This window comes from Lepidochelys kempii, chromosome 2 (genome assembly GCF_965140265.1).
Source record: "Lepidochelys kempii isolate rLepKem1 chromosome 2, rLepKem1.hap2, whole genome shotgun sequence".
NCBI lineage: Eukaryota > Metazoa > Chordata > Testudines > Cheloniidae > Lepidochelys > Lepidochelys kempii.
In genome coordinates, this window is record NC_133257.1 from 258,679,892 (window position 1) to 258,703,996 (window position 24,105).

At 39.3% G+C, this 24,105-nt stretch overlaps 1 protein-coding gene across 5 annotated transcripts in view; it reads right to left on the reverse strand.

Annotated features, from left to right (window-relative positions):
* The window catches only part of CTDSPL (CTD small phosphatase like), a 120,654-nt gene that overhangs the window by 17,043 nt on the left and 79,506 nt on the right, over positions 1-24,105 (reverse strand). For 2 of the 5 annotated variants that reach the window (XR_012157652.1, XM_073334730.1), the window contains exons 3-6: positions 16,802-16,834; positions 5,325-5,426; positions 4,867-4,983; positions 2,302-2,358 (exon numbers count right to left, since the gene is read on the reverse strand). Coding sequence is in view for 4 of the 5 variants with exons in the window: in XM_073334730.1 (XP_073190831.1) it covers positions 2,302-2,358; positions 4,867-4,983; positions 5,325-5,426; positions 16,802-16,834 (309 nt within the window). In the remaining variant the exon portion in view is untranslated. The remainder of the gene's footprint in view (positions 1-2,301; positions 2,359-4,866; positions 4,984-5,324; positions 5,427-16,801; positions 16,835-24,105) is intronic. The other 3 variants (XM_073334731.1, XM_073334732.1, XM_073334733.1) reach the window with 3 other exon arrangements.

The following is a 24,105-nucleotide window of genomic DNA, read 5'->3' on the forward strand; positions in this document are numbered from 1 at the left end:
GAAACCTGTCATTCTAAAGGATATTTCAGTTCATTGCCCATTTAATCTTTGGTCTCTAAGATGTTTAACAAGTGTGTCAAGTGGTGACAACTGTGTGGATAGTTTTCACAATGTATACACTCATTTTAGGAATCAAACTAAGACTACTAACTTATTTTACAGGCTACTGAACAGTTTTCAGATAAGTAGTGACAGGACAATATTTGTGCCGGCAATAACTAAACTGATTACTCAAAGACTGCTTGCAGTGGTGTTGTAGCCATGTTGTTTCTACTATTCTGGGACCAAGGTGGGTGACGTAATATCTTTTATTGGACCAAATTCTGCTGGTGAAAGAGATGAGCTTTTGAGCTACACAGAGCTCTTCAGGTTGATTTATTTATATATATATATATATATATATATATATATATATATATATATATATACATACATACACACACACACACACACACCCCTAAATTATATACAGCTAAGAAATGTAATCAGTTATTTTTACAATCTAGCATATAACCTATTCTAACCAACAAAAGATATTTTAACCAATTAGCAGGCTCAATTCATCAGAAAATTAGGATCCAAGTTTATAGTACCTAGTGCAGGCTAGTTTTAACAAACACTGCAATGTTTGAGCTTGTCTGGAGGGAGAAACTTATGAGTATTATTTATGTGGACCAAGATTTGAAAAAGTGATTAGTGATTCTGAATGCCTCCATTTTTGGATGCCCAATCTGAGATCCTTTAAAGGGGCCTGATTTTCAGAGAGTACATATTCACCATGTTTTGAAAATCAATCTCACTTAAGGCGTCTGATGTAGAAGTCCCAAAAACTGAGGTACCCAAAACCACGAGTCACTTTTGAAAATTTTGTCCATATTATCCTAAACAGACTACGTACTTGAAAGACATATAAGACTACAAGGAACCCTGACTTGAAGAGCTTAAAATCTAAATACAGACAAAAGGTGAAGGGCGAGAGGAAGGAATGTAAAGGCATGAATGCTTGGCACACATCTTTAATTCTATTTTGCATAGTTGAGTGTTTTTACAAAATGTTTGTTTATATGGAATTTCAGTTTATAATCTGCCTCTGCTGGTCAGTGCTTTTAGGGAATGATAAATGTCTTAGAAATAGCTGTTACCTGGACAGACAATGTTTGTAAATGTGGCGTTAGATCACTTCATGCTTGGAGAAGCTTAGAATCCACAAGAGGAGTCAGAAATTGATATCAAAGTCCTGAGGAGAAGATTCTAGAAAGAGTTTTGAAGTAGTTAGAGGGACACTGGCAGTCAGACACAACTCATCAGGTAGGCCATTAACCGGCCTGAGAAGATAAAAACCTCCATTTTGGCAACTGTAAATCTATGTCAAATAACTGAAAATCATCATCTATTTTTTGTATTAAAATATTCCCATATCTCTGACAATCCTTTAAAATTAAGAACTGACAGTAATAAATGATGAATAAAGAGTAAGATTGAGGAAAATATTCCAACATGCAGAAACCAAGGTCCAAAACACCAGGACTACAATATAATGCAGTATGTCACCCAAAAGGCTTAAAGTGACTTTTTTCTGAAGTTATGATAACTGAACTGTATTAGTGCAATTATAGAAACACACACATTTACTCAAAACAATGCCATATAAAACAAGAAGTGTGAGTTGCAACCCTGCTTCTTACAAGCTTCAGGTGTGTTGTGAGCAACTGACAAACCAGACAGCTGCTTTATTCTATGTAGAGGTGAGAACATATCCTTTGCACACAGCAATTCAGTTTTTATTTTAGCCAAAGTTTGGCGGTATCAATTCCTTCTGGACTTAGTCATTCCAAAATACTTGCTATTTAGGGATATTATAGGTTACTGAATAATGTGCTTAATGTCAGATTATTTTTAGCTTTTAAAATAAGCAGAAGAGTTATATTTAACTAATTTTTGATGTGTAAATTCCTGTATGTCAAAACACTGAGGAACTGTATGCAATACAAAGTAAATATAAAATCATTGCTGATAAAATCTGCAGATGACAAAGATTGGCAGAGTATTAAATAATGATGAGGACACACAGTCATACAGAGCTATCTGGATTGTGCACTAATTCAGCCAAATGCAAAGTTATACATCTAGGAACAAAGAATAAGACCATTCCTACAGAATGGGGAACTACACCCTGGAAAAGAGTGACTCTCAAAAAATCAAGGGATCATTGTGTACAAGATATTGGCCTGTGACATAAAAGTCCCTTCTGGCCTTAAACTCCATGAACAAATTAGAGCCCAATTTAAGAGCAATGCTTACCTGATGTATGGTTCCATCAATTTCAACAGGAACAATGAAGTCAGCATTACTAATTGGCTAGAAAGAATGACAACAAAGTCAGATAATATTTTCGAAAAACAAGTGTAAATACCATTACAGGGGGAGCTTTTCAAAGGCACCAACAGCAGTCAGGCTCCTAATTTCCACCAAAAGTCCCAATATGAGCCTTTGGAAATCTCTTCCCCACAGTGAATATAAAAAGCTGGAAACATTGCCTATTTTGATATTGAAAAGAAAAAACTTCATAGAGCATAGATTGAATAATACACTTCACAGCAATTTTTCAATGTGACTAAACTCAGATTTTGCATAGGACCTAGGATTGTTTTACAGAAGGATGGTGAGAGAATGCGAAGGATCTCCCTGATTCAATAGTCTGATTTTAATATTTGTTTCTATTGTCTCATGATGGGGATTTGTCATTAAACTACTGAACTATCATTTCTGATGACGCTTTCCACCCTTATAAAACACGCTTCCCTTCCCCCATCCTTCAGGTGTGTATTTAAAACAATAGACTAGCTGCACCAAAGGCTGCTCAAATACGCTGAAGAAGTAAACAGGGAAAATGAGAAATATTCCCTCAGGAAGCTGTCTTCAAAAAAGAGCACCAAAATAAATAAAAAGTTTAGCTCTAGGTGCTTCTAAATACAAGCATCTGCAGCTATCTGAAACTATTTCATTGCAAAATTACTGTTATGTACTTTTAAAGTATATTAATTCCTTTTATGTAATGTATTTCATATTGAAGGGCCTCAACATATTTTTATGCTGTCACACACGACCTCCCCACTTAAAAGTAGCCAACCCTTGGGGTAGAATGCAATAATTGTGAAACAGAGCACACTGCCATAGGGCACTTTAGTGAAGAATACCACAACTAAAGGAAACTGCAGAAGGAATTTAAGTAGTTGGAATTCAATTATTCAAATAGGTAGTCGGCTTGGACATCCAGCAGTTGTTAACTCTACCCTTGTGAAAATTATCACGAGCTCTTTAGTGACCAGAAGCAGGCAAGGGCCTCATCTCGGATGAAAGACAGCACAAAGCTCACCCGTACCACTGAGATGCACTGGAAAGAGTGCCAGCTAGAGAATAACTAAAGTCATTTACTTTAGCATCTGGTTTTCCCCTTACAGACTCCCATTGTCAACTTTGAAAATGAATGCAAGGGAGCACGAAACCTTTTCAGTATGTGCAAACCTCTACTCTGGACAAGGGATTTTGGTGATGTCAATTGTTGAGGAGATGATATACTCTTTCAAATTATTTTAAATTAACTGGCTAGAATAACCTAAAGAGATATAGATTTTATTTTCACTAAGGAACCACAGAACTCACAATTTAAGGAGCGTTCAGTTAACACTGATTTTTCACACTGTGGATTGATACTGATTCTCTGATTTTGTGGATGCCATGCAACCTTTCTTGAATATTCTTCATTTTCTCCCCTGCTATTTTGGCCTCCCTCTGTAAATAATTTAATAGCTTTACAAAAAGTAAGTATTTTCCCCCCTCAGAAGTCCAAATGAGTGTCTACCTTGATAGAACACTAAGAAAATTCCCAAGTATAACTTCAGGAGTGACTACAAAAATCAGGGATTTGGCACTGAAGTCTATAACAGTTTGCAAATCTATACAATCCTACAATTTCATCCTGACTTTGTATCATGAGTGTAGGCATAACCATATATCCATATACGGTCCTTTTAAAGTCAACCAAGAAAAATGGTTTCCAGATTCAGACCACTAATGAACTATGGTTTACAACATCAAGTGTCTGGCAACTGAATATTTACTAGGATTAAAATAAAAGATTTATGTTTGTAATGAAAAATATAGTATAGCCAAAATTGAAAGTACTACAACATTACTGGAAATTGCTCCTGTTAATTGCTTAACCATCTTCCTATAAAGTGAGATGCTTTATAATGCCTCAGATTTACAGAACATGAAGGATGATCTCATTTCTGAGCCAATTTGAAATGGTCACTGCTCCTGTCCTAATGCTACATCCTATCTGAACAATAAACACACTCCAGCACAGAAATTTTTAAAACTCTTCAAGATTCTGCTTCAAAACGACTGACTCACCAGCAATAGCCTTATACCACCCACCTTCCTGTAATGGAGGCTGTATACTTAATGTGCTGACTAGAGTAGAGGTGGTGACAAACCTATTTACTGAACCCTATGACATTGGGAGCAATCTTTTCTGGCACAGAACACAGTTCTTACGGGCACCAAAGATTTATTAATGTAATATTCACAATCTCTTCTAGCAGAATTATACACCCACCTAGCATACAGAGGCCCTGAAATTCCATTTTCCACAGCTATGATTTCTAGACTCAACTGCAGCAGAATTTACATTTCAGAAAATGAAAGTCAGTTTTTTTCAGGACAGCAAAGTTCTACGTATGTTAAATACTGAACCCTGCTGGAATATTTAGCTACTGAAGTGACAGGACTGAGTGATCATTCAGTTAGTGTCTTGTTTCCCTAGAGATAGGGCTTTCTCTTGCAACAAGAAGTATTCATTACTTTATCAATGTTCATTCTATCCTCCTTGTCCCCCACCACAACCAATAAGAACAGGAAAATAATTGTAGGAACTGGACGATGGAACAGCTCCCAAAGGAGGCAGAATATCTGTCGTCTCTGTAGAGGGAGAGAGATTACACAAGAGGTTTATCTGGAACGACAGACTAATTTTGAAAATTTTCCTACAACAACGCATAGTGATGGAGATGACTGAAAAGGCTCCTTTCAAGGTCTATCTGTTAGAAAACCAAACCCAAAACCCTAATAAGGAAATGGTCTACAGGGCATCTTTTTTCTATGAAGACAGGTCTATACTGAATCAAGAAAATGATCCAATTACCAGAACATTCATGGGTGGCTTGTAAGATTAGTTAATATATTAAGAAGATTACTGTCTCTGTTGTGTTCACTAACATTCATATGATCAAGTAGCAAAGACCACTTCAGAGTATATTTACCTTAAATGAACTGTGTACTAATGTTTCATCTAAATCAATAACCACACATTTCTTCCCATAGTCCAATACTGTCAGTTCTGGCAGGAGGTATTTAGCTGGTGGCTAAAGAAAAAAAACAGCACAATGAAAAACGTAAATTTCTGTGCATTAACCACAGGTACACCCCCCCCAGCATTACTCACTAGCAGTTAGCAACAGGAAGTCACATATGTATAAGTCATAAGGTTGAATAGGTTTTTTCCTGCCAGTTTACAATACACAGCTGGAAATGAAAGCTCTCATGCAATACACAAACTGCTTTCTGTATTTTTATTTCTTGAATGAATATCAAATGCTCTGGAGATGAATTTAAGCAATACAGATGAACGCAGCAAAACAATTTTGATAGCTCAAGTCAGTGGTGGAAATGAGACTCAATTAGTAGCACTGACCTTCTTTACTGGCCTGCTTTCTCATGCCTCAGAATATGGGCTAGACAGCTGCAGTCCCATTTTGTTCTCCATTTCAGAGTCCAAAGCAGCAACTGGAAGCATAAACTTCTGGCCACAGCATGCAAGAGTGACTGTGAAACTTACATAAATCAATGCTTCCATTTGCCACAATGCACACTGAGATGAAGCCCCAATTCTGAAGTCAAATGAGATTACAGTGATGGTCATTTCCAGAACGGGGCTCTGAACTACGTCAAGTGTTGAATTAATGCTTTTGCATGGATTACATGTTCAGAATCACAAGAATAAAAATGCTGTAAATGAAAATTCCATCAAACTTAGCTCTGTTATAGCCAGTACCCATTACAAAGGTGGGACTCAAAATATAATGGGGAGCTCCACAAACTTCCTCCTGCAGCAGTCTATAAATGGTGCAATATCTTGGGGAACACAGACTTCAGCTGGGGCAGGAGAAGGTAGAGTGGGCACAGTTTTTGGGCCCACTGCCTGACCTAGCATCCTGAGTTGCAACATTCACTGTATTCTTCTTTGACATTGGTACCAGGTGTCCTTTACCACAGCAGCACTATGAGGGAACTGGAAGGGGAGGATACATCTTTTGGATGCTTAAAGAAGCTGAGATACTGCTATGCTACCACACTCTTAAGGGCGTCTTTAATGTTTAAAGAAATGGGTTAGTTCTGAAAGGGAGGGAAAACTGGAGTTGGGTATAAAGTGAGGAGATGTTCAATATGGATAGGAAATTAAATATTTTAATGGGTTAAAGCCCACAGGTAGGGGGTTAAAAACAATACAATACTGAAATCACAATAGGAGAGGGCGAAGTCTCCATATTGCACACTACAGTAGGATGGCTATCTGAATGAGATTACATCTGTGTGCACTATAATAAAAAGGGTATCAATCACTGCTTTATTTCTGGTGTTTGCCAGAGAGTGGCAAAATATTTTCCATAATTTTTAAAATAATGTTTATAACCACCAATTAGAAATATGAAAACAAATTATATTTTCTTACCACATTTTATTTCTATCAGAACATTTCTCATATATGTAGGAAAAAGGTTCCCAAGCTCACAAAGAGCCCATATTGACTTTACCAATGGACAAATGAAAAATAATTCCCAAGCTAGGCTATTCAATAATATTAAGTCATGAAGTCAAACACTTAAGTGCAGCCTCTGTAAGAAGCCCAAATTTGTTAAATTTGTGTAAATTCTCCCCAGTAAATTTTAGTTTTAATTCAATAACTAAGTGTTCTTAAAAGAAATACTGTTAAGATTTAAATAATATGACAATCTTCAGCTACTTTACGTATCCTGGATAGGATTTTCAGAAGTGCTCAGTGTTGAGCTAACTCTGATTCTATGGAAGTCAGTGACAGTTTCTTGATATATCAAAATTGAAAACCACTTAATCTACTGATCTCTCATTTTCTTTTTAATTCTATTTGATCCTTAGATTAGTGCTGAGTGAAACTGAGATAAAGCATTGTATTGCAGTTGATAAGGCCTGCTCAGCGTGTAGGCTGTCAGTCTAGATGTTATACACAGGATTTGACAATAGTCAAACACAATGAGGTCAGTTAAGGGTATAGTAAAAAGTTGCTTTACTGCTGTGGATATATTTATTATTTGTATTATGGAAACACCTAGAGGCTAAGCCAGGGCCCAAGGTTACTAGGCACTGTATAAACTCAGAACGACAGTCCTTACTCCAAACAGCTTACAATCTAAATAGACAAGACAGGGAGGGAAAAAGTATTATCCTCATTTTACAAATGAGAAACTGAGGCAAAGAGATTCAGTATCTTAGCTACAAGACCATCCTGCCTCTCAAGGTAGTATGTTTTTTCATGTTAAGGAGTGTTAGTATATTTTTTTTCATTTAATAGTAGCACAATGTGTATAAGCAGTTCAAAGTGCATCATCATAGGACTGGAAGGGACCTCAAGAGGTCATTTAGTCCAGTCCCCTGCACTCATGGCAGGACTAAGTATTATCTAGACCATCCCTGACAGTAGTTTGTCTAACCTGCTCTTAAAAATCCCCAATGATGGAGATTCCACAACCTCCCTAGGCAATTTATTCCAGTGCTTAACCACCCTGACAGTTAGGAAATTTTTCCTGATGTCCAACCAAAACCTCCCTTGCTGCAATTTGAGCCCATTGCTTCTTGTCCTATCCTCAGTGGTTAAGAATAACAATTTTTCTCCCTCCTCCTTGTAACAACCTTGGTTACAAGGTTACATGGTAACATTAACTACATAGCAATTTCTTCTGCTATATGAAGAGCGTTTTTACTAACAGTGGTAAAGGATCCAAAACACCATTAAGATATAAATGACATGATACCACCCTCAAGTGTTCCATTATATATGAAACAGGATCTAATTTCTTACTTTTTTTAAAAAAAAAAGATAGATAGTGCTATTTATCTTTAGGGTACCACCAGGAAAAAAGTCATGAAAAGAATGCACTATGTCCAGTTTTTTCAAAATTAAATATCTGAGGAAAAATATATGCTAATAGCATTCCTCGACCCTCAGTAATGAGTAGTAGCACTGAATGAATATATTATTCAGGTGGAATTTGGAACAGCTGAGGTAACTACTTCAGACTAAAAACAAACCAGGGATTGTTACAAAGACTGACATTGCTATGTATGGTGCATTAATGGCATGATAAAAAAAATCCAGGACAAGACTGGCTGTACAATATGCATCATCACACAGAACCAATAACTGCTTCCTGGCAGCTGATCAAACCAAAACCAGGAAGGGAATGAACATCTCTGAAAATATTACAAGACTCAAGGGCCTTAGACTGAAAGAGGCTAACTGCCTTTGACTCTGGGCCAAGTAGTATTGTATTCCCTTCTCTCTCCATTTGAGGCTTTGCTTTCACTAAGCAGCAGTGATGAGGGGAACAAGTGTATCTCCATCCTTCTCGCTCCATTCAGTATATTCACATATCTGGTTAACATCCAGAAATCTCCTGCTACCTAGAGTTTTGCCTTAACTCAAGAAATGCTACACACAAATCTGAGACTAAGCTTTCCCAAAGCTTGCCTTTATCTAGGGTTTTCCTTGAAGGATCCCCTCTGTCTCAGCCCCAAGTTTCCTCTTCAGAGAGAGACGCCGGCCTTTCTTGTTCCCTGGTTGGTGTTAATTGGACCAACTTGCTAGTATGATGTAGCAGTAGATATACTATATCTTCATACAGCATCTGAGTGCATGATGAAAGTGTTGCATTCTCAGACAGGGTCCTAGGACTTGCCATTCAAGTCCCTGCCACAAGGCACAATTCATCTGATTCTGCCTGAAAAGTAGAATGCCAAAAGGGACCCCATGCTAAACACCAAATTTTCTCAATAGTTTGCATGTCTGAAGATCAGAGGAAACAAGCAACTGGCTTTTGGTTCCTAGTCCATTAGTTCTTCACATGCAATGCCATTTCTGTGCTGACATCTAACATGTGAAGACTTTTCTCTCTCCTGCAGATCTGAAGGAGCGTGGAAAATATGAATTACGAAGGAAAAGGTTTCACAATTCATGTGGAAACTAAGTATCTTGAGTAGGAATTTAGTGTTAGGGTGACACGTAGATGGTTTAAGGAACGTAAGGGATGTGTGTATCTGACAGTAACTCATTTATGCTGACATCCAAGCCTTCTAACTGGAGCACTTTCTACCCAATTGTAGCAAAGCTTGTAACAAGGAATAGGGAACGTTAATTTCTGTAGTATCAATTTTTAAATGCATTCCAATAGATCATAGAATAATAGAATATCAGGGTTGGAAGGGACCTCAGGAAGAAGTCATCTAGTCCAACTCCCTGCTCAAAGCAGGACCAATCCCCAACTAAATCATCCCAGCCAGGGCTTTGTCAAGCCTGACCTTAAAAACTTCTAGGGAAGGAGATTCCACCACCTCCCTAGATAACGCATTCCAGTGTTTCACCACCCTCCTAGTGAAAAAGTTTTTCCTAATATCCAACCTAAACCTCCCCCACTGCAACTTGAGACCATTACTCCTCGTTCTGTCATCTGCTACCACTGAGAACAGTCTAGATCCATCCTCTTTGGAACCCCCTTTCAGGTAGTTGATCTAAATGAAGACACTGGAGAAATTGCCTAGAAAAGTCATAATTAGTAGATATTTCATCACAGTTAGTCAATGAAGGTAAAATATTTATGGTGATTAAAATGAGATCTCAAACTCATTACCTGTTTTCTTTAAAAAAAAATCAAGCTTTTTAGTAATTAAAAAAAGTATAACAAATGGTGGTCACCATTAATAAATCAACAATGATTCACACTTACTACACAGCAATATCTGAAATACTACAGTATTTCCCTAGAACAAAGTAGAAAAATAACTTGTGGTTCTCAGATATTACTGTGTGGACAGTATGGATCAAATGTTGACTTTTTAAATACAAGCACCAGGTAAGTACTTGCTGAGCCTTTTGTTCAATCAAGATGAAAACTTTATGCATATTACAATAGACATTGTGTCTTTAGAAGTTATTAAACTAATCACCATTCAAGGCTTATGCATTCATCTCAGGTTTCCATGCTGTTAATTAGCATAACAGCCTTCAAAAAGCAATGATCGATCAAAAGTGTCTCAAGTGAGTTGAAGAAATACTACATTCTCTGATGGAGTAAGCAGGAATTCTGGTTTTCTGTTTGAAGTCTCAACAAATGGCAAGCAACCATTTTTTAGGAATTCACTATATAAAGCAACAACAGCCTCCACAAAATGACAAGGTTAAAAGTGAAATTCAATGTAATTCACATCTTGTTAATGTTAAGTGTTGTAAGAAAGACACTAGAAGTAATTCTTTCACTCTATTCTGCACTGATAAGGCCTCAGTGGGAATAGTGTGTTCAGTTCTGGGCTTCACATTTCAGAAAAGATGTGGACAAATTAAATACAGTCCAGAGAACAAAAATGATTAAAGGTGAAGAAAACATGACCTAGGAGGAAAGATTGAAAAAATTGGGTTTGTTTAGTCTGGAGAAGAGAAGACTGAGGGGGGACATGATAAGAAAGATCTTGGAGTCATTGTGGATAGTTCTCTGAAAACATCCACTCAACGTGCAGCGGCAGTCAAAAAAGCTAACAATGTTGGGAATCATTAGGAAAGGGATAGATAAGACAGAAAATATCATAATGCCTCTATATCAGCAGTTCTCAAACTGTGGGATGGGACCCCAAAGTGGGTCATGAGCCCATTGTAATGGGGTCACCAGGGCTTGCTGGTGGCCCAGGGCCAAAGACTGAGCCCCACTGCCTGGGGCCGAAGCCCAAGGGCTTCAGCCCTGGGTGATGGGGCTTGGTTTTGGTTTTAGCCCCCCTGCCCAGGGCGGTGGGACTCGGGAGGGCTCAGACTTCCGTCCCCTCTCCTGGGATTGTGTAGTCATTTTTGTTGTCAGAAGGGAGTCATGGTGCAACAAGTTTGAGAACCCCTGCTCTATGTAAATCCATGGTACACCCACATCTTGTGCAGATATTGGAATTGGAAAAGGTACAGAGAAGGGCAACAAAATTATTAGGGGTACGGAACAGCTTCTGTATGAGAAGAGATTAAAAAGACAGACTTTTCAGTTTGTAAAAAGGACGACTAAAGGTGGGATACAATAGAGGTCTAAAAAATCATGACTGGTGTACACCGGAGAAAGTAAATAAGGAAATGTTATTTACCCCCTCACATAAACATGAGCCGGGGTCACCCAATGAAATTAATATGCAACATATATTAAACAAACAAAAGGAAGTACTTCTTCACACAGTGCACAGTCAGCCTGGGGAACTCTCTGCCTGGGGATGTTATGAAGGCCAAAAGTATAACAGGGTTAAAAAAACTAGATAAGTTCATGGAAGATAGATCCACGAATGACCATTTGGCAGTACGGGCAGGGATGCAACACCATGCTTTGAATGTCCCTAGCCTTTGTTTGCCAGAAGGTGGGAATGTATGACAGGGGATGGATCACTTGATGATTCTCTGCTCTGTTCATTGCCTCTGAAGCACCTGGCATTGGCCACTGTCAGAAGACAGGATTCTGGGCTAGATGGATTATTGGTCTGACCCAGTATGGCCATTCTTATAATAGTTTTTAAGTATGTGGAAGGTTGTTACAGGGAGGGCGAAAAATTGTTCTTGTTAACCTCCGAGGACAAAACAAGGAGCAATGGGGCTTAAACCACAGCAAGGAAGGTTTAGGTTGGACATTAGAAAATCTTCCTAATTGTCAGGGTAGTTAAGCACTGGAATGAATTGCCTAGGGAGACTGTGGAATCTCCATCTGTCATAAAAATAAAGGGAAGGGTAACCACCTTTCTGTATACAATGCTATAAAATCCCTCCTGGCCAGAGGCAAAACCCTTTCACCTGTAAAGGGTTAAGAAGTTCAGCTAACCTCACTGGCACCTGACCAAAATGACCAATGAGGAGACAAGATACTTTCAAAGCTGGGGGTGGGGTGGGGGGGAGGGGGGGACAAAGGGTTCGTCTGACTGTGTGATGCTTTTGCCGGAAACAGATCAGGAATGCAGTCTCAGAACTTCTGTTAGTAAGTAATCTAACTAGAAATGCGTTAGATTTCCTTTTGTTTAATGGCTGGTAAAATAAGCTGTGCTGTATATTCCTGTTTTTGTGTCTTTTTATAACTTAAGGTTTTGCCTAGAGGGATTCTCTATGTTTTGAATCTGATTACCCTGTAAGGTATTTACCATCCTGATTTTACAGAGGTGATTCTTTTACCTTTTCTTTAATTAAAATTCTTCTTTTAAGAACCTGATTGATTTTCCATTGTTAAGATCCAAGGGTTTGGGTCTGTGTTCACCTTTACAAATTGGTGAGGATTTTTATCAAGCCTTCCCCAGGAAAGGGGGTGTAGGGCTTAGGGGGATATTTTGGGGGAAGATGTCTCCAAGTGGGCTCTTTCCCTGTTCTTTGTTTAACACGCTTGGTGGTGGCAGCATACGGTTCAAGGACAAGGCAAAGTTTGTACCTTGGGGAAGTTTTTAACCTACGTTGGTAAAAATAAGCTTAGGGGTCTTTCATGCAAGTGCCCACATCTGTACCCTAGAGTTCAGAGTGGGGAAGGAACCTTGACACCATCATTGGAGATTTTTAAAAACAGGTCAGACAAACACCTGTCAGCAATGGTCTAGCTATTGCGTAGTCCTGTCTTGAGTAGAAGGGACTGGACTGGAGGTCCCTTCCCGTTCTACATTTCTATCTACACTTCTATCTGATCTATGGTAAAGTGTTTCTTTCCTGTTCATTCTCCCTGCAGTTTACTGCTTGAGCATGCACCACGGCAGCATGCTGAGTAGTCTTCTTAGTGCAGTTACACACCATGTGTGAACATAGGACACAAACAATAAATGAGATTTTAAAAGACTTCAAAATTGTATTTAGCTCACTGCCAATGAAACCAATTTCTGTTGAAAAGTATGCAGTCAGTTCAAACAAACCTGTAAACAAACCAAAACGCTTTTTTTCCCCCCTAGAAGTTACAAAAGCATTAAATTGGCCAAAAGTAAAGAAAAAAATGAGTAAAGACAGGAAGTGAAAATCAGATGCTCTGTGCATAAGATTTCACTTACATGGGGATTGGGAATATGATTTTCTGTGCCACTTACTTTCTAAAGAATACTGGGATTCTGAGTGAATGGAAGAAATGGATACAGCAATTTGAAGTCTTAAACAACTACATAACCAGTGCTGAATATTCACCTATGCTTTCACTCAAAGAAGACAACAGCCAACTGCTGAAATCACTATGATTCTGCTTTATTACTTAGAAAGAAAGACACTAGAAGAATCAAGCTGACAGAAATCCAAGAAAGCAAGGATATTCTGAACTACAGTTAAAACAACACCTTTAATTTACTGACTCCATTTCACCTGGAAATTTTCCATATCTCAAACTGGTCTTCTGGGGGGGACGGGTGGGAAGCAAGCTCTTTTTTGTTTATTCACAGCACCATCAAAAATTACTAAAATCAGTTTACAATATTAGGAAAAAAATGAATTACTTTCTTGCTGCTCAACACACCTCCCCTGCAAATTCAAATGTAACATTCTACATTATACAGAAAGCAGAAATGCTTTCTCATTAACACTTTTTTTATTTTAATTTTTTTAAAAGTAAGGCTCTTCTGCAGGTGCTGATGAAAACTTGAAATCTGACAGGGATGTGATCTCTGGCTGACAGACATGCCTTTCCGGGATCAGGAGGAAATCTGTAAATTTGCCATGTCCTGCGTGTTGAAATAAAACATACTTCATAGAGGTAAATTGTTTTTGACACAATAAAGCTAATTATCTGTTGATGTTTCACCGGTGTTATGCACACATGCGAAAAGCAATTGGAAATTTTCACAGAACAGATGATCTCTCTAGATTTATACATATATGCTCAATAAAACTGAATGGATTTTCAATTTTAATATATAGGGACTTGTGCAATCTAGCGAGGCTCTGTTTTCAGAAATCTAGGAAATTTAAAAAATATTAAAAATCTAATATACTATATGATTAAATATGCAAAGTAAAGTGTATAAAAGTCAAAAACAAAATTAAGGTTGCTTAAGTAACTTTAGTTCTATATCCTCATGGTACATATTAGGGTGAAACCTTTAGGTACATAATCACATGGTATTTCACCCAAAGGAAATCTTCCTCATTCAGGCCCCAATTCGGCAAGCATTTAATTTAAGCATGTGCTTAAGACTCACTGACTTCAATGGGTCTTAATCAGATGCTTACATGCTTTACAGACTGAACCTCAGGATCTCAGTGCTCAGGATGGATGGTGCATTAAGAGTAGAAAGGGGGGCATAAAAAACCTTAACCCTGGCCCTTTATATATAGGTATTATGATTCAGTCTTTATTTACATGACCATATACCGATACTTTCCCACCTCACTGGGATATTCTGAAGATAAGTTCAGAAATGTTTGTTAACTCTGATACTGTACTATAACAGGGAATCTCACAGAAAAGCCTATTAATAAAGAAAAAGTTCTTCCTTCAGAGAAGTGGTTAGGTGCTGTGCAGTGCAACAAGCATGCCACACATCTAAACAATGAGAATATTGAACAGCTGCCTCATTTACTGAGCACCATCCACACTTAGCATCAAATTCACCATTTAATTCTGCTATTTCTTTAACATTTGGAGAATTTGAAATTTCTGAGTAATATTTTTATAGACTTACAAGGATATTCTTCTTAACAGGTAAATACAAACAGTGGTAGAATACTGACAGTGCACAGTTTAACAAGTCTCAAACACCATACTTCTTTGGAAGGATGTCTAATTTCTTATAAAAAGGGTTTGCTGTTTCTGTTAAGATGTTTCAGTTTGGAATGAGTGTGCTGAATGAGTTCATAGCCATAGTTAACAGCCAAGCTTTACTACATTCCTCTGTCATTTGCAGTGCTGTGGTTATATTTTACTAATAGTAAAATCTCATCTTAAACTGTTGCTTTATTTCATTTAAAGCTGGGTGCCAGGTTTGATATGGTAAGACAGCTACAGCACTGGTTTCTAGCTCTAGTGGTTGTCAGTGCTGCTAAAATGATGAGAACTGAAGTTGGAAGGGATGGGAAAGCAAGATAGTAATCTAGTAGTGAATGTTGCACACCACTAAAAGTTGATATTTTCAGGTTTCTAGTGTTATACACCTTCTGCTTCTAGCCCTGATGATCTGAGAGATATCAAGTTTTAAAACTGTCACTGTTCCTTCAGGACAATGCTTTTTTGCCACTGGTCCAGGACTACGGAACAGGAAGCAATGGTCCTGGAACAAGTATAATTTCCAACAGTTTTTCAGCTCCAAGAAAAGAAGGTGATTGAGAGAAGAAATCTGTGTGGTTGAAATACTAATCTTGACACTATTAAGCTGCAGCATTAATGGGGTCCAAAAAGACATTGGTTTCAATGTTGGGCCTTACGGAGCTGGGGTATAAAAGAAAAATAGGAGAATCGTCAGGGAAATATTCCAATCTTCAGAGATTTAGGACACCTGCAGGAGGGGGAACATATCAGTGCCCGCACAGACTTGCACTGATATTGCTTTAAGAATTTTGCTGTGGCAAATCTCAATAAGGTACTGTAAATGGTGAAGGGGTATTGGCACATACAGTGCTGAAAAGTATATCTGCAATTTAAAAAACATTAAAAAAAACCCCAAGTCCATATTAAAAGCAGTCTAAGCATTATCAGTTCTTTGGCAAAAAAGCTTAAGTCCAAACGACTTTTAAAATCTCTAGGTCAAAGAGTGTCAAATGTTTTTATTTGGTTTTGAATAACTCCAACCTGGCAACTTGTATTCCAAGTTTGAACCAGGTGACATCGACCTACTAAGCCCAGAAAACTATGATTCATAAAAAAACCACTACCTTAAACAACTACAGTAGCATGACTGGGGTTGCTGTTATACTCTTGACTGGATTGCACCAAGAAAACTAAAGCCTCATTTTACAGGTTCTAATCTCCAACAGACCAGCTTAAATAATTGGGGCATGTGGAAATAGAAGTAGTAAAGTTCACAGAATCATAGGGTAAGAAGGGACCGCAAGGGTCATGTAGTTTAACCCCCTGTCAAGATGCAGGATTTGTTGAGTCATATGCCTACCCATTTAGTACCAGTGAGTTGTCTTTTGTCCCCAATGTGACTTAAATAAATTCAGCATATTGGCTTTTGAGTACCTCTTTATACATTTTCAAAGTGAAAAATCAGCGTTTAGTTACATGATAGATAAATGACAGGTTTAGAAAGCTGGACTGTCCTTTTGTTCCTATTAGTTAGTTTTATCTGTATACCTTATATGCACATTTAAGGTAATTTATCTCACAACTTTATACAACGTTACAGATTAGAAAACAAAAGTCTTATAACATGCAACACAGAGCAGATCCAGTCAACTCCAACGTAATATAAAATGAACCAAAGCAAAAACTATGAAAATTATTAAAATAAAAGGGATAAAAATACATACACTTGGTATGGGAATGACCTGCATCTGGTCACCCTGGGGGAAAAGAAAAAAAATTCATTGTAAGGGCTTTTGAAAGGGTGGAACAGAAAGATTTGAGACATTAAATTTGGCAATCAAACATTTTAACAAAAAAGCTCCAAGTATTCAAGAACTCAACAAAAAATAATCAAACAGGTCCTTGCATTTTAGCTACTAAAATGATTGGTTAGTATAACACAGTGATAGTATTAGTATTAGATAGTGATAGTATTTTTTTAGACCAGAAACTAATAAATCCCATGCTTTAATTAATAAGAGGAAGTAGGCAAATGTATCCATGTTCACGTCAAGATTTCCTTTCTTCAGTAATAAAGTCCACAGATCAGTTACAACGAGTGTGCCAGTCTGACTGATTCTGCCCAGAAGCTTCAGACTTGTCACTCACTGGCAGCAGTGGAATGCCCTGCCCCCTGAATTTCCCTCCAGTTGAGGTGACTTTCAGAGCCAAGTTCATTCAAAACTACTTTCCTAAATTACAGATTGTGTTAAATATAGTTTAAGGAAAAAGAATTTCCAGAGCATGGTAAATTTAATCTAACAAACCTACAACCTTGCGTGTCAATTTCCATCTCTATTCTAGATGAGCCACCTGTCTCCAGGATGATCCTGATGTGTGGACCTGATTGCTTGAAGACAAGACATTTTCAGGTAGCATAAATAAAATTTCCTATTCTTCTTTGTCCTAAAGTCCACAGATTGGTTACAATGAGATTTTCATAGCAATGTGTGTCCAGGGTGGGAAGCAGGATCGTCTTTTAAATATGGACATCCAAAATGAAAAAATATTATATAAAAATATTTCTTCTACCATTCCTTGGGCATTAAGGCATGGAAATGACCAATATGCAGGATTTGTTGAAGTAGGCCTTCTGGCAGATCTCAATTATAGGAGACATGGCTACTTTCCTCTGAGAATGTCAGTGCTAAGGATTGGACTACGATACCTAACCGAAGGAGGAATATTTCTTGAATGCCATGACAGTTCTGAGGACTACCCGTCTTAATTAAAAGTACAATACTAGATCTCAGAGAAAGCTCTCAATTTCAAATAACTCATCTGATTGAATATGTAAGCCTTGGGAGGCCTACCCCAGTTGGTAGGAAGTATACCACTACTTACTGCCAGGGTTCAATCTGGGTAGTGCTGTAAGGAGCAGAATGAGGTTTCAAGGTTGTCCTCTAGGACTGTGCAGGGTTGGAATAAGGTTGATGCCCCAAAGACGCATTTAATGTTGGAAGCTGTGTACAAAACTTCCTTGCTTTTAACATGTTGAGAACATTATACTACACCCACTTGACCTTTTCGCTTATACGTCACGATAAAGTCATACTATGGGAACTCAAGGCTGTGTTTCACTGATTGGAAGCGGTAGTTAAAACTATGGACTTTGCATCAGGCAGTAGAATAAGTTATATTTCTTGACTTCTGTTTTGGGATCCTTTAGAGCAGTAATCACTTCATCCAGTTATTCATTTTAAATCTGTCTGGGCCAAGATAGAGGATTGAACTTACAACAGCAGATCCCCTGAGACAGAGGCATCCCAAAAGGCAATGCTAGGTTAATCAATTCTGAGAGCCATAGCTTCTTCAGCCAGAAGTACAAAAACAGAATCATAACCACACTCTAGCTCAGTGCTTCTCAAACTTTTGTACTGGTGACCCTTTCACATAGCAAGCCTCTGAGTGCGACCCCCCCCTATAAATTAAAAACACATTTTAATATATTTAACACCATTATAACTGCTGGAGGGAAAGTGGGGTTGGGGTGGAGGCTGACAGCTCGCGACCCTCCATATAATAACCTCATGGCCCCCTGAGAGGTCCCAACCCCCAGTTTGAGAACCTCTGCTCTAGCTCTTATCTTCTGTATAATCCTGGGAAGCAGTAAAAAGCATGGAAAGACCTATAGCATGAACCCTACCCAGCTTTCCACGAAGACCTCACTGGGTCCAGAGTGCAGGGAACTTTATTTACTGGTTCCAGATGCAAAGAGGTCTATCACCAGCCCAACAAATTGACTCATGCTGATTAAGATATTTCTGGGTGCAACCACAGCTTTGCTAAACTGACTTCTGCCATGTAAATCTTGGGGTTCCATCTCCTTGGTGAGCAGTGCACAGAGAGATAAGAAACGTTGCTCCACCCAGCACAGGAGAATTTCTCTTGGGCATGGGGCTGATCACGTTCTTCATAGTTATTCTGAAAACTCTATCAGACATGTTGACTGTCACAAGAACAGGTCTTTTCCACTTAATGCATCCGATGAAGTGAGCTATAGCTCACGAAAGCTCATGCTCAAATAAATGTGTTAGTCTCTAAGGTGCCACAAGTCCTCCTTTTCTTTTTGCGAATACAGACTAACATGGCTGCTACTCTGAAAAAAGAACAGGTCTGTTATCCATTGAAAAATCAGTGCTCTGAGACCTCAATGAATCATTGTGTTCCACCTCATTTCCATTCCCTGATCTGAATCAGGAAAAACCCTTAAAAAAAAAAATCTGACTCGCTGCATTCACCACCTATAGAAGCAGAGAATGTACAACTGGAGCTAGAACTCTGCCGACTGATGAGACTGGTGAGACGCAGAAGGTATACCAACCCAGTAATTCTGTGTATTATGTGAACTGTGCATCACTTGAGCATGCCTGTGTATTAGACCACAATTCCTAATAGCCTCCAATAAGAATTGAATTTTTGTTTATGACACCACTTGTTTTCCATTATGACCATCTTTATAGTCTGTTAATCTTCCTCTGACACGAGACATTGTATCTGACAGTATTCATCCTCAGCCCAGGGCTATGACGGACTCTCCTGGAATGATGTGTCTGTGTTTGTCCTGAATTCGAGATACATCAGGAAGCCCATGTATCAGTGTGTGCGTGCTTCAGGTTATTCCTCAGTGCTCTATACTACAGCCAGCTTCTGGAGGGAGGAGGTGAAGGTGAGGCCAGGCATGGTAACCTGCAATGGCAGCTGGGATCAAAAAAGCAACACTTTCTCAGTCCTTCAGGTGTGGCAGGAAATCCCTATCCTATTATACCTTCATAGGGTTCAGGAGAACAGATATACAGCCATAGCTTACCTAGGGCAACTGCAGACCTCTTAAGTGTAATTTCACTATACCGAGTACTTTTTTGCCTGGATTTTTTTTTTTAATGTATATGTTTTACTACTCAATTTTTTAGCTCTGATTCAGACTGCTGGCCTTCCTCCACTAAGGAAGAAGAATTCCCTTAGTGGGTGTATGTGCATGCATGCCTTGAGGAATCAGCACATATCTAACATTTTTATCTATAACCTGGAAGAAAACATCAAATCATCACTAATAAAGTTTATAGATGACACAAAATTGGGGGAGTATAATGAAGAGAAGTCGCTGATTCAGAGCAATCTGGATTGCTTGGTAAACTGGGCGCAAGCAAACCATATGCATTTTAATATGATTAAGTGTAAATGTATACATCTAGAAACAGTGCAGGCCATAGTTACAGGATGGGGAACTATCACAGAAAGCAGTGATTCTAAAAAAAGATTTGGGGGTCATGGTGGATAAGTCAGCTGAACATGAGCTCCTAGTACAATGCTGTAGCTAGAAGGACTAATGTGATCATTGGATGCATAAACAGGAAATCTCGAGTAGGAGTAGAGAAGTTATGTTATCTCTGTATTTGGCACTGGTGCCACTGATGCAGGAATACAGCGTTCAGTTGGGGTGTCCACAATCCCAGAAGGATGTTGATAACTTGGAGAGAGTTCAGAGAAGAGCCACTGGAATGATTAAAAGATTAGAAGACATGACTTATACTGATAGAGTCGAGGAGCTCAATCTATTTAGCTCAACAAAGAGAAGACTAAGGGGTGATTTGATTATAGTCTACCTACCTCCCTGAGGAGCAAATATTTAATAATGGGCTCTTCAATCTAGCAGAGAAAGGTAAACCATGATCCAATGGCTGGAAGTTGAAGCCAAACAAATTCAGAATGGAAATAAGCCGAAAAATTTTAAATGAGAGTAATTAACCATTGGAACAATTTACAAAGGGTTGTGGTGGATTCACCATCACTGAATTTTTAAATGCTCTAAGGAATTATTTTGGGGAAGTTCTATGGTCTATGTTCTACTTGAAGTCATACTAGATCATCACAATAGTCCCTTCTGGCCTTGGTATCTATGAAGCAGTGGCCTGATCTTTTCTGCACTGATCTGCCATGCTGCACTCTGTAATGGTGAGCAGAGGAACCCAAAACGGATGATTAATTCCTATGATGCACTTCATGAAGGTATCCATGAGAATCAGACATTGAGGATTGCCCACGCTACTACACTCTGTGAAGGAGAGCAGGGGAAACAGCACTGATTATTCATTTATTTCCCCTTTGGGAATTTGCCCCTTTAATCCTGCTTCAGAAGTGGGAGTGAAACTGTGCTCAGGGATTGCTCCGAAAATAAGTCACATGGCTAGTGATCTCCCTGTCCTATAAAAGGTTGGGTGTTTTTTTCTCCCCTTCCTCATATGGACCCTTTCTGGGTCTCTCAAGGAAGGTACTGGCTTGGGGCTCAAGGATGGGCTCACCAGAAGCTGTCCCCGCTCTATTGCATGGGATCTACATGGGCCAGATTGGTCTGTGTTTCTCCTGGAGGTCTCAGCCTGTGACATGAGAAGTTCTGGGGAAGGAAGGCTGTTACATAGGTGGAAGCAGGGGGAGAGAGCTCTCTCCAGCATTGGCAACATCTGTGCTGTGACAAGGGCCCTCCACCTATGACTCCTGGGGAAGTGGAGCTGGAGGAGGTGGCTGAATTCTGCAATCTGGGGCATGGCTGCTGGTGCAAGCTACAGGGACTCAGGAGCAATCTTTACTCCTGGGGAATTCTGTGCCATTGCGCAATGAAGAATTTTGCAGAGATTAATGTTGTGTTTGCAGAATTTCCTTCCCCCCCACAAAACAGGCTGCAGAGATGTTGACCGCCTCTAGGGGCTGCTGGATCCAACAGAGCCCAGTCTGCAAACAGAAGACAAGGTGAGTGGGAGGGAACTGGAGGGCTCCCAGCAGCTGCAGTTCCCAGCACTCCTTGAAGGAAAGATGCGGGAGTGTGCAGGAAACTCTGTGTAAGCACGGGACCCAGCATCAGGGATCTTCCTCTGGATCCCTGGGCTCTAGGAGGGTAGGCGGTGTGAGTGTCTTGGCTGGGAGGCCCGTGGCTTGGCTCTGGTGGGGAAAGGGGTGTGAGTTTCTGGGCTGGGGGAGCCCCATGGCTGGACTCTGAAAGAAAGGGGACAGAGAAACAGGAACTGGGTTGTCATAGGGGTTTCTTTAACTCTACTCCTGGGGAAATTTTTTGTTGTTGTGTTTGTATTGTTACAGACAGGTATTTTGAAATAAATTACCAAAATAATTGAAACTGGTGTGATTATATAGTGTTCTTTTGACAAATAAAATTTGCAGAATTTTAAAGTTGTGTGCAGATGTCATAAATATAAAGGGAAGGGTAAACCCCTTTGAAATCCCTCCTGGCCAGGGGAAAGCTCCTCTCACCTGTAAAGGGTTAAGAAGCTAAAGGTAACCTCGCTGGCACCTGACCAAAATGACCAATGAGGAGACAAGATATTTTCAAAAGCTGGGAGGAGGGAGAGAAACAAAGGGTCTGTGTCTGTCTGTTGCTGGTTTCTGCCAGGGATAGACCAGGAATGGAGCCTTAGAACTTTTAGTAAGTAATCTAGCTAGGTATGTGTTAGATTATGATTTCTTTAAATGGCTGAGAAAAGAATTGTGCTGAATAGAATAACTATTTCTGTCTATGTATCTTTTTTGTAACTTCAGGTTTTGCCTAGAGGGGTTCTCTATGTTTTTGAATCTAATTACCCTGTAAGATATCTACCATCCTGATTTTACAGGGGGGATTTCTTTATTTCTATTTACTTCTATTTTTTATTAAAAGTCTTCTTGTAAAAAACGGCATGCTTTTTCATTGTTCTCAGATCCAAGGGGTTGGGTCTGTGGTCACCTATGCAAATTGGTGAGGCTTTTTATCCAACATTTCCCAGGAAAGGGGGGGTGCAAGTGTTGGGAGGATTGTTCATTGTTCTTAAGATCCAAGGGTCTGGGTCTGTAGTCACCTAGGCAAATTGGTGAGGCTTTTTACCAAACCTTGTCCAGGAAGTGGGGTGCAAGGTTTTGGGAAGTATTTTGGGGGGAAGGACGCGTCCAAACAGCTCTTCCCCAGTAACCAGTATTAGTTTGGTGGTGGTAGCGGCCAGTCCAAGGATAACGGGTGTAATATTTTATACCTTGGGGAAGTTTTGACCTAAGCTGGTAAAGATAAGCTTAGGAGGTTTTTCATGCAGGTCCCCACATCTGTACCCTAGAGTTCAGAGTGGGGGAGGAACCTTGACAGCAGAATTTTTAACTTTTTTGGTGCAGAATTCTTCCAGGAGTAAATCTCCATCTGGTACGCTGCCCTTCTGGCTTCACCTCCATTCATGAAGATTGGGGGGAGGGGCTGCTTGTCTCAGAGCCGGTTCTTCTCCAATTCCGCACACCTCCTTTCCTGCCAGGGGAGGGGGGATAGGCAATGTTGCCCTGTCTGGACTTCATCTTGCCAAGCACAGCTGGTCTCCCCTACCCTGCCTGGAAGAAGGGGTCAAGGCAAATGGGATATTTTTGTAGGTGACAAATTAGAGGAATTGTTACAGATTGAAGTGTCACTAGAGGTGGTTTTGGAATTAATTGAGAAACTGAACAGTAACAAATCACCAGGACCAGATGGCATTCACCCAAGAGTTCTGAAAGAACTCAAATGTGAAATTGTGGACCTATTAACTATGGTTTGTAACCTGTCCTTTAAATCAGCTACCGTACCCAGTGACTGGAAAATAGTTAATGTAACGCCAATATTTAAGAAGGGCTCTAGAGGTGATCCTGGCAATTACAGACTGGTAAGTCTAACCTCAGTACTGGGCAAATTAGTTGAAACAATAGTAAAGAATAAAATTGTCAGACACATAGAAGAACATAAATTGTTGGGCAAAAGTCAACATGGTTTCTGTAAAGGGAGATCATGTCTTACTAATCTATTAGAGTTCTTTGAGGGGGTCAACAAACGTGGACAAGGGGGATCCAGTGGACATATTGTACTTAGATTTCCAGAAAGCCCTTGACAAGGTCCCTCACCAAAGGCTCTTACATAAATTAAGTTGTCATGGGATAAGAGGGAAGATCCTTTCATGGATTGAGAACTGGTTAAAAGACAGGGAACAAAGGG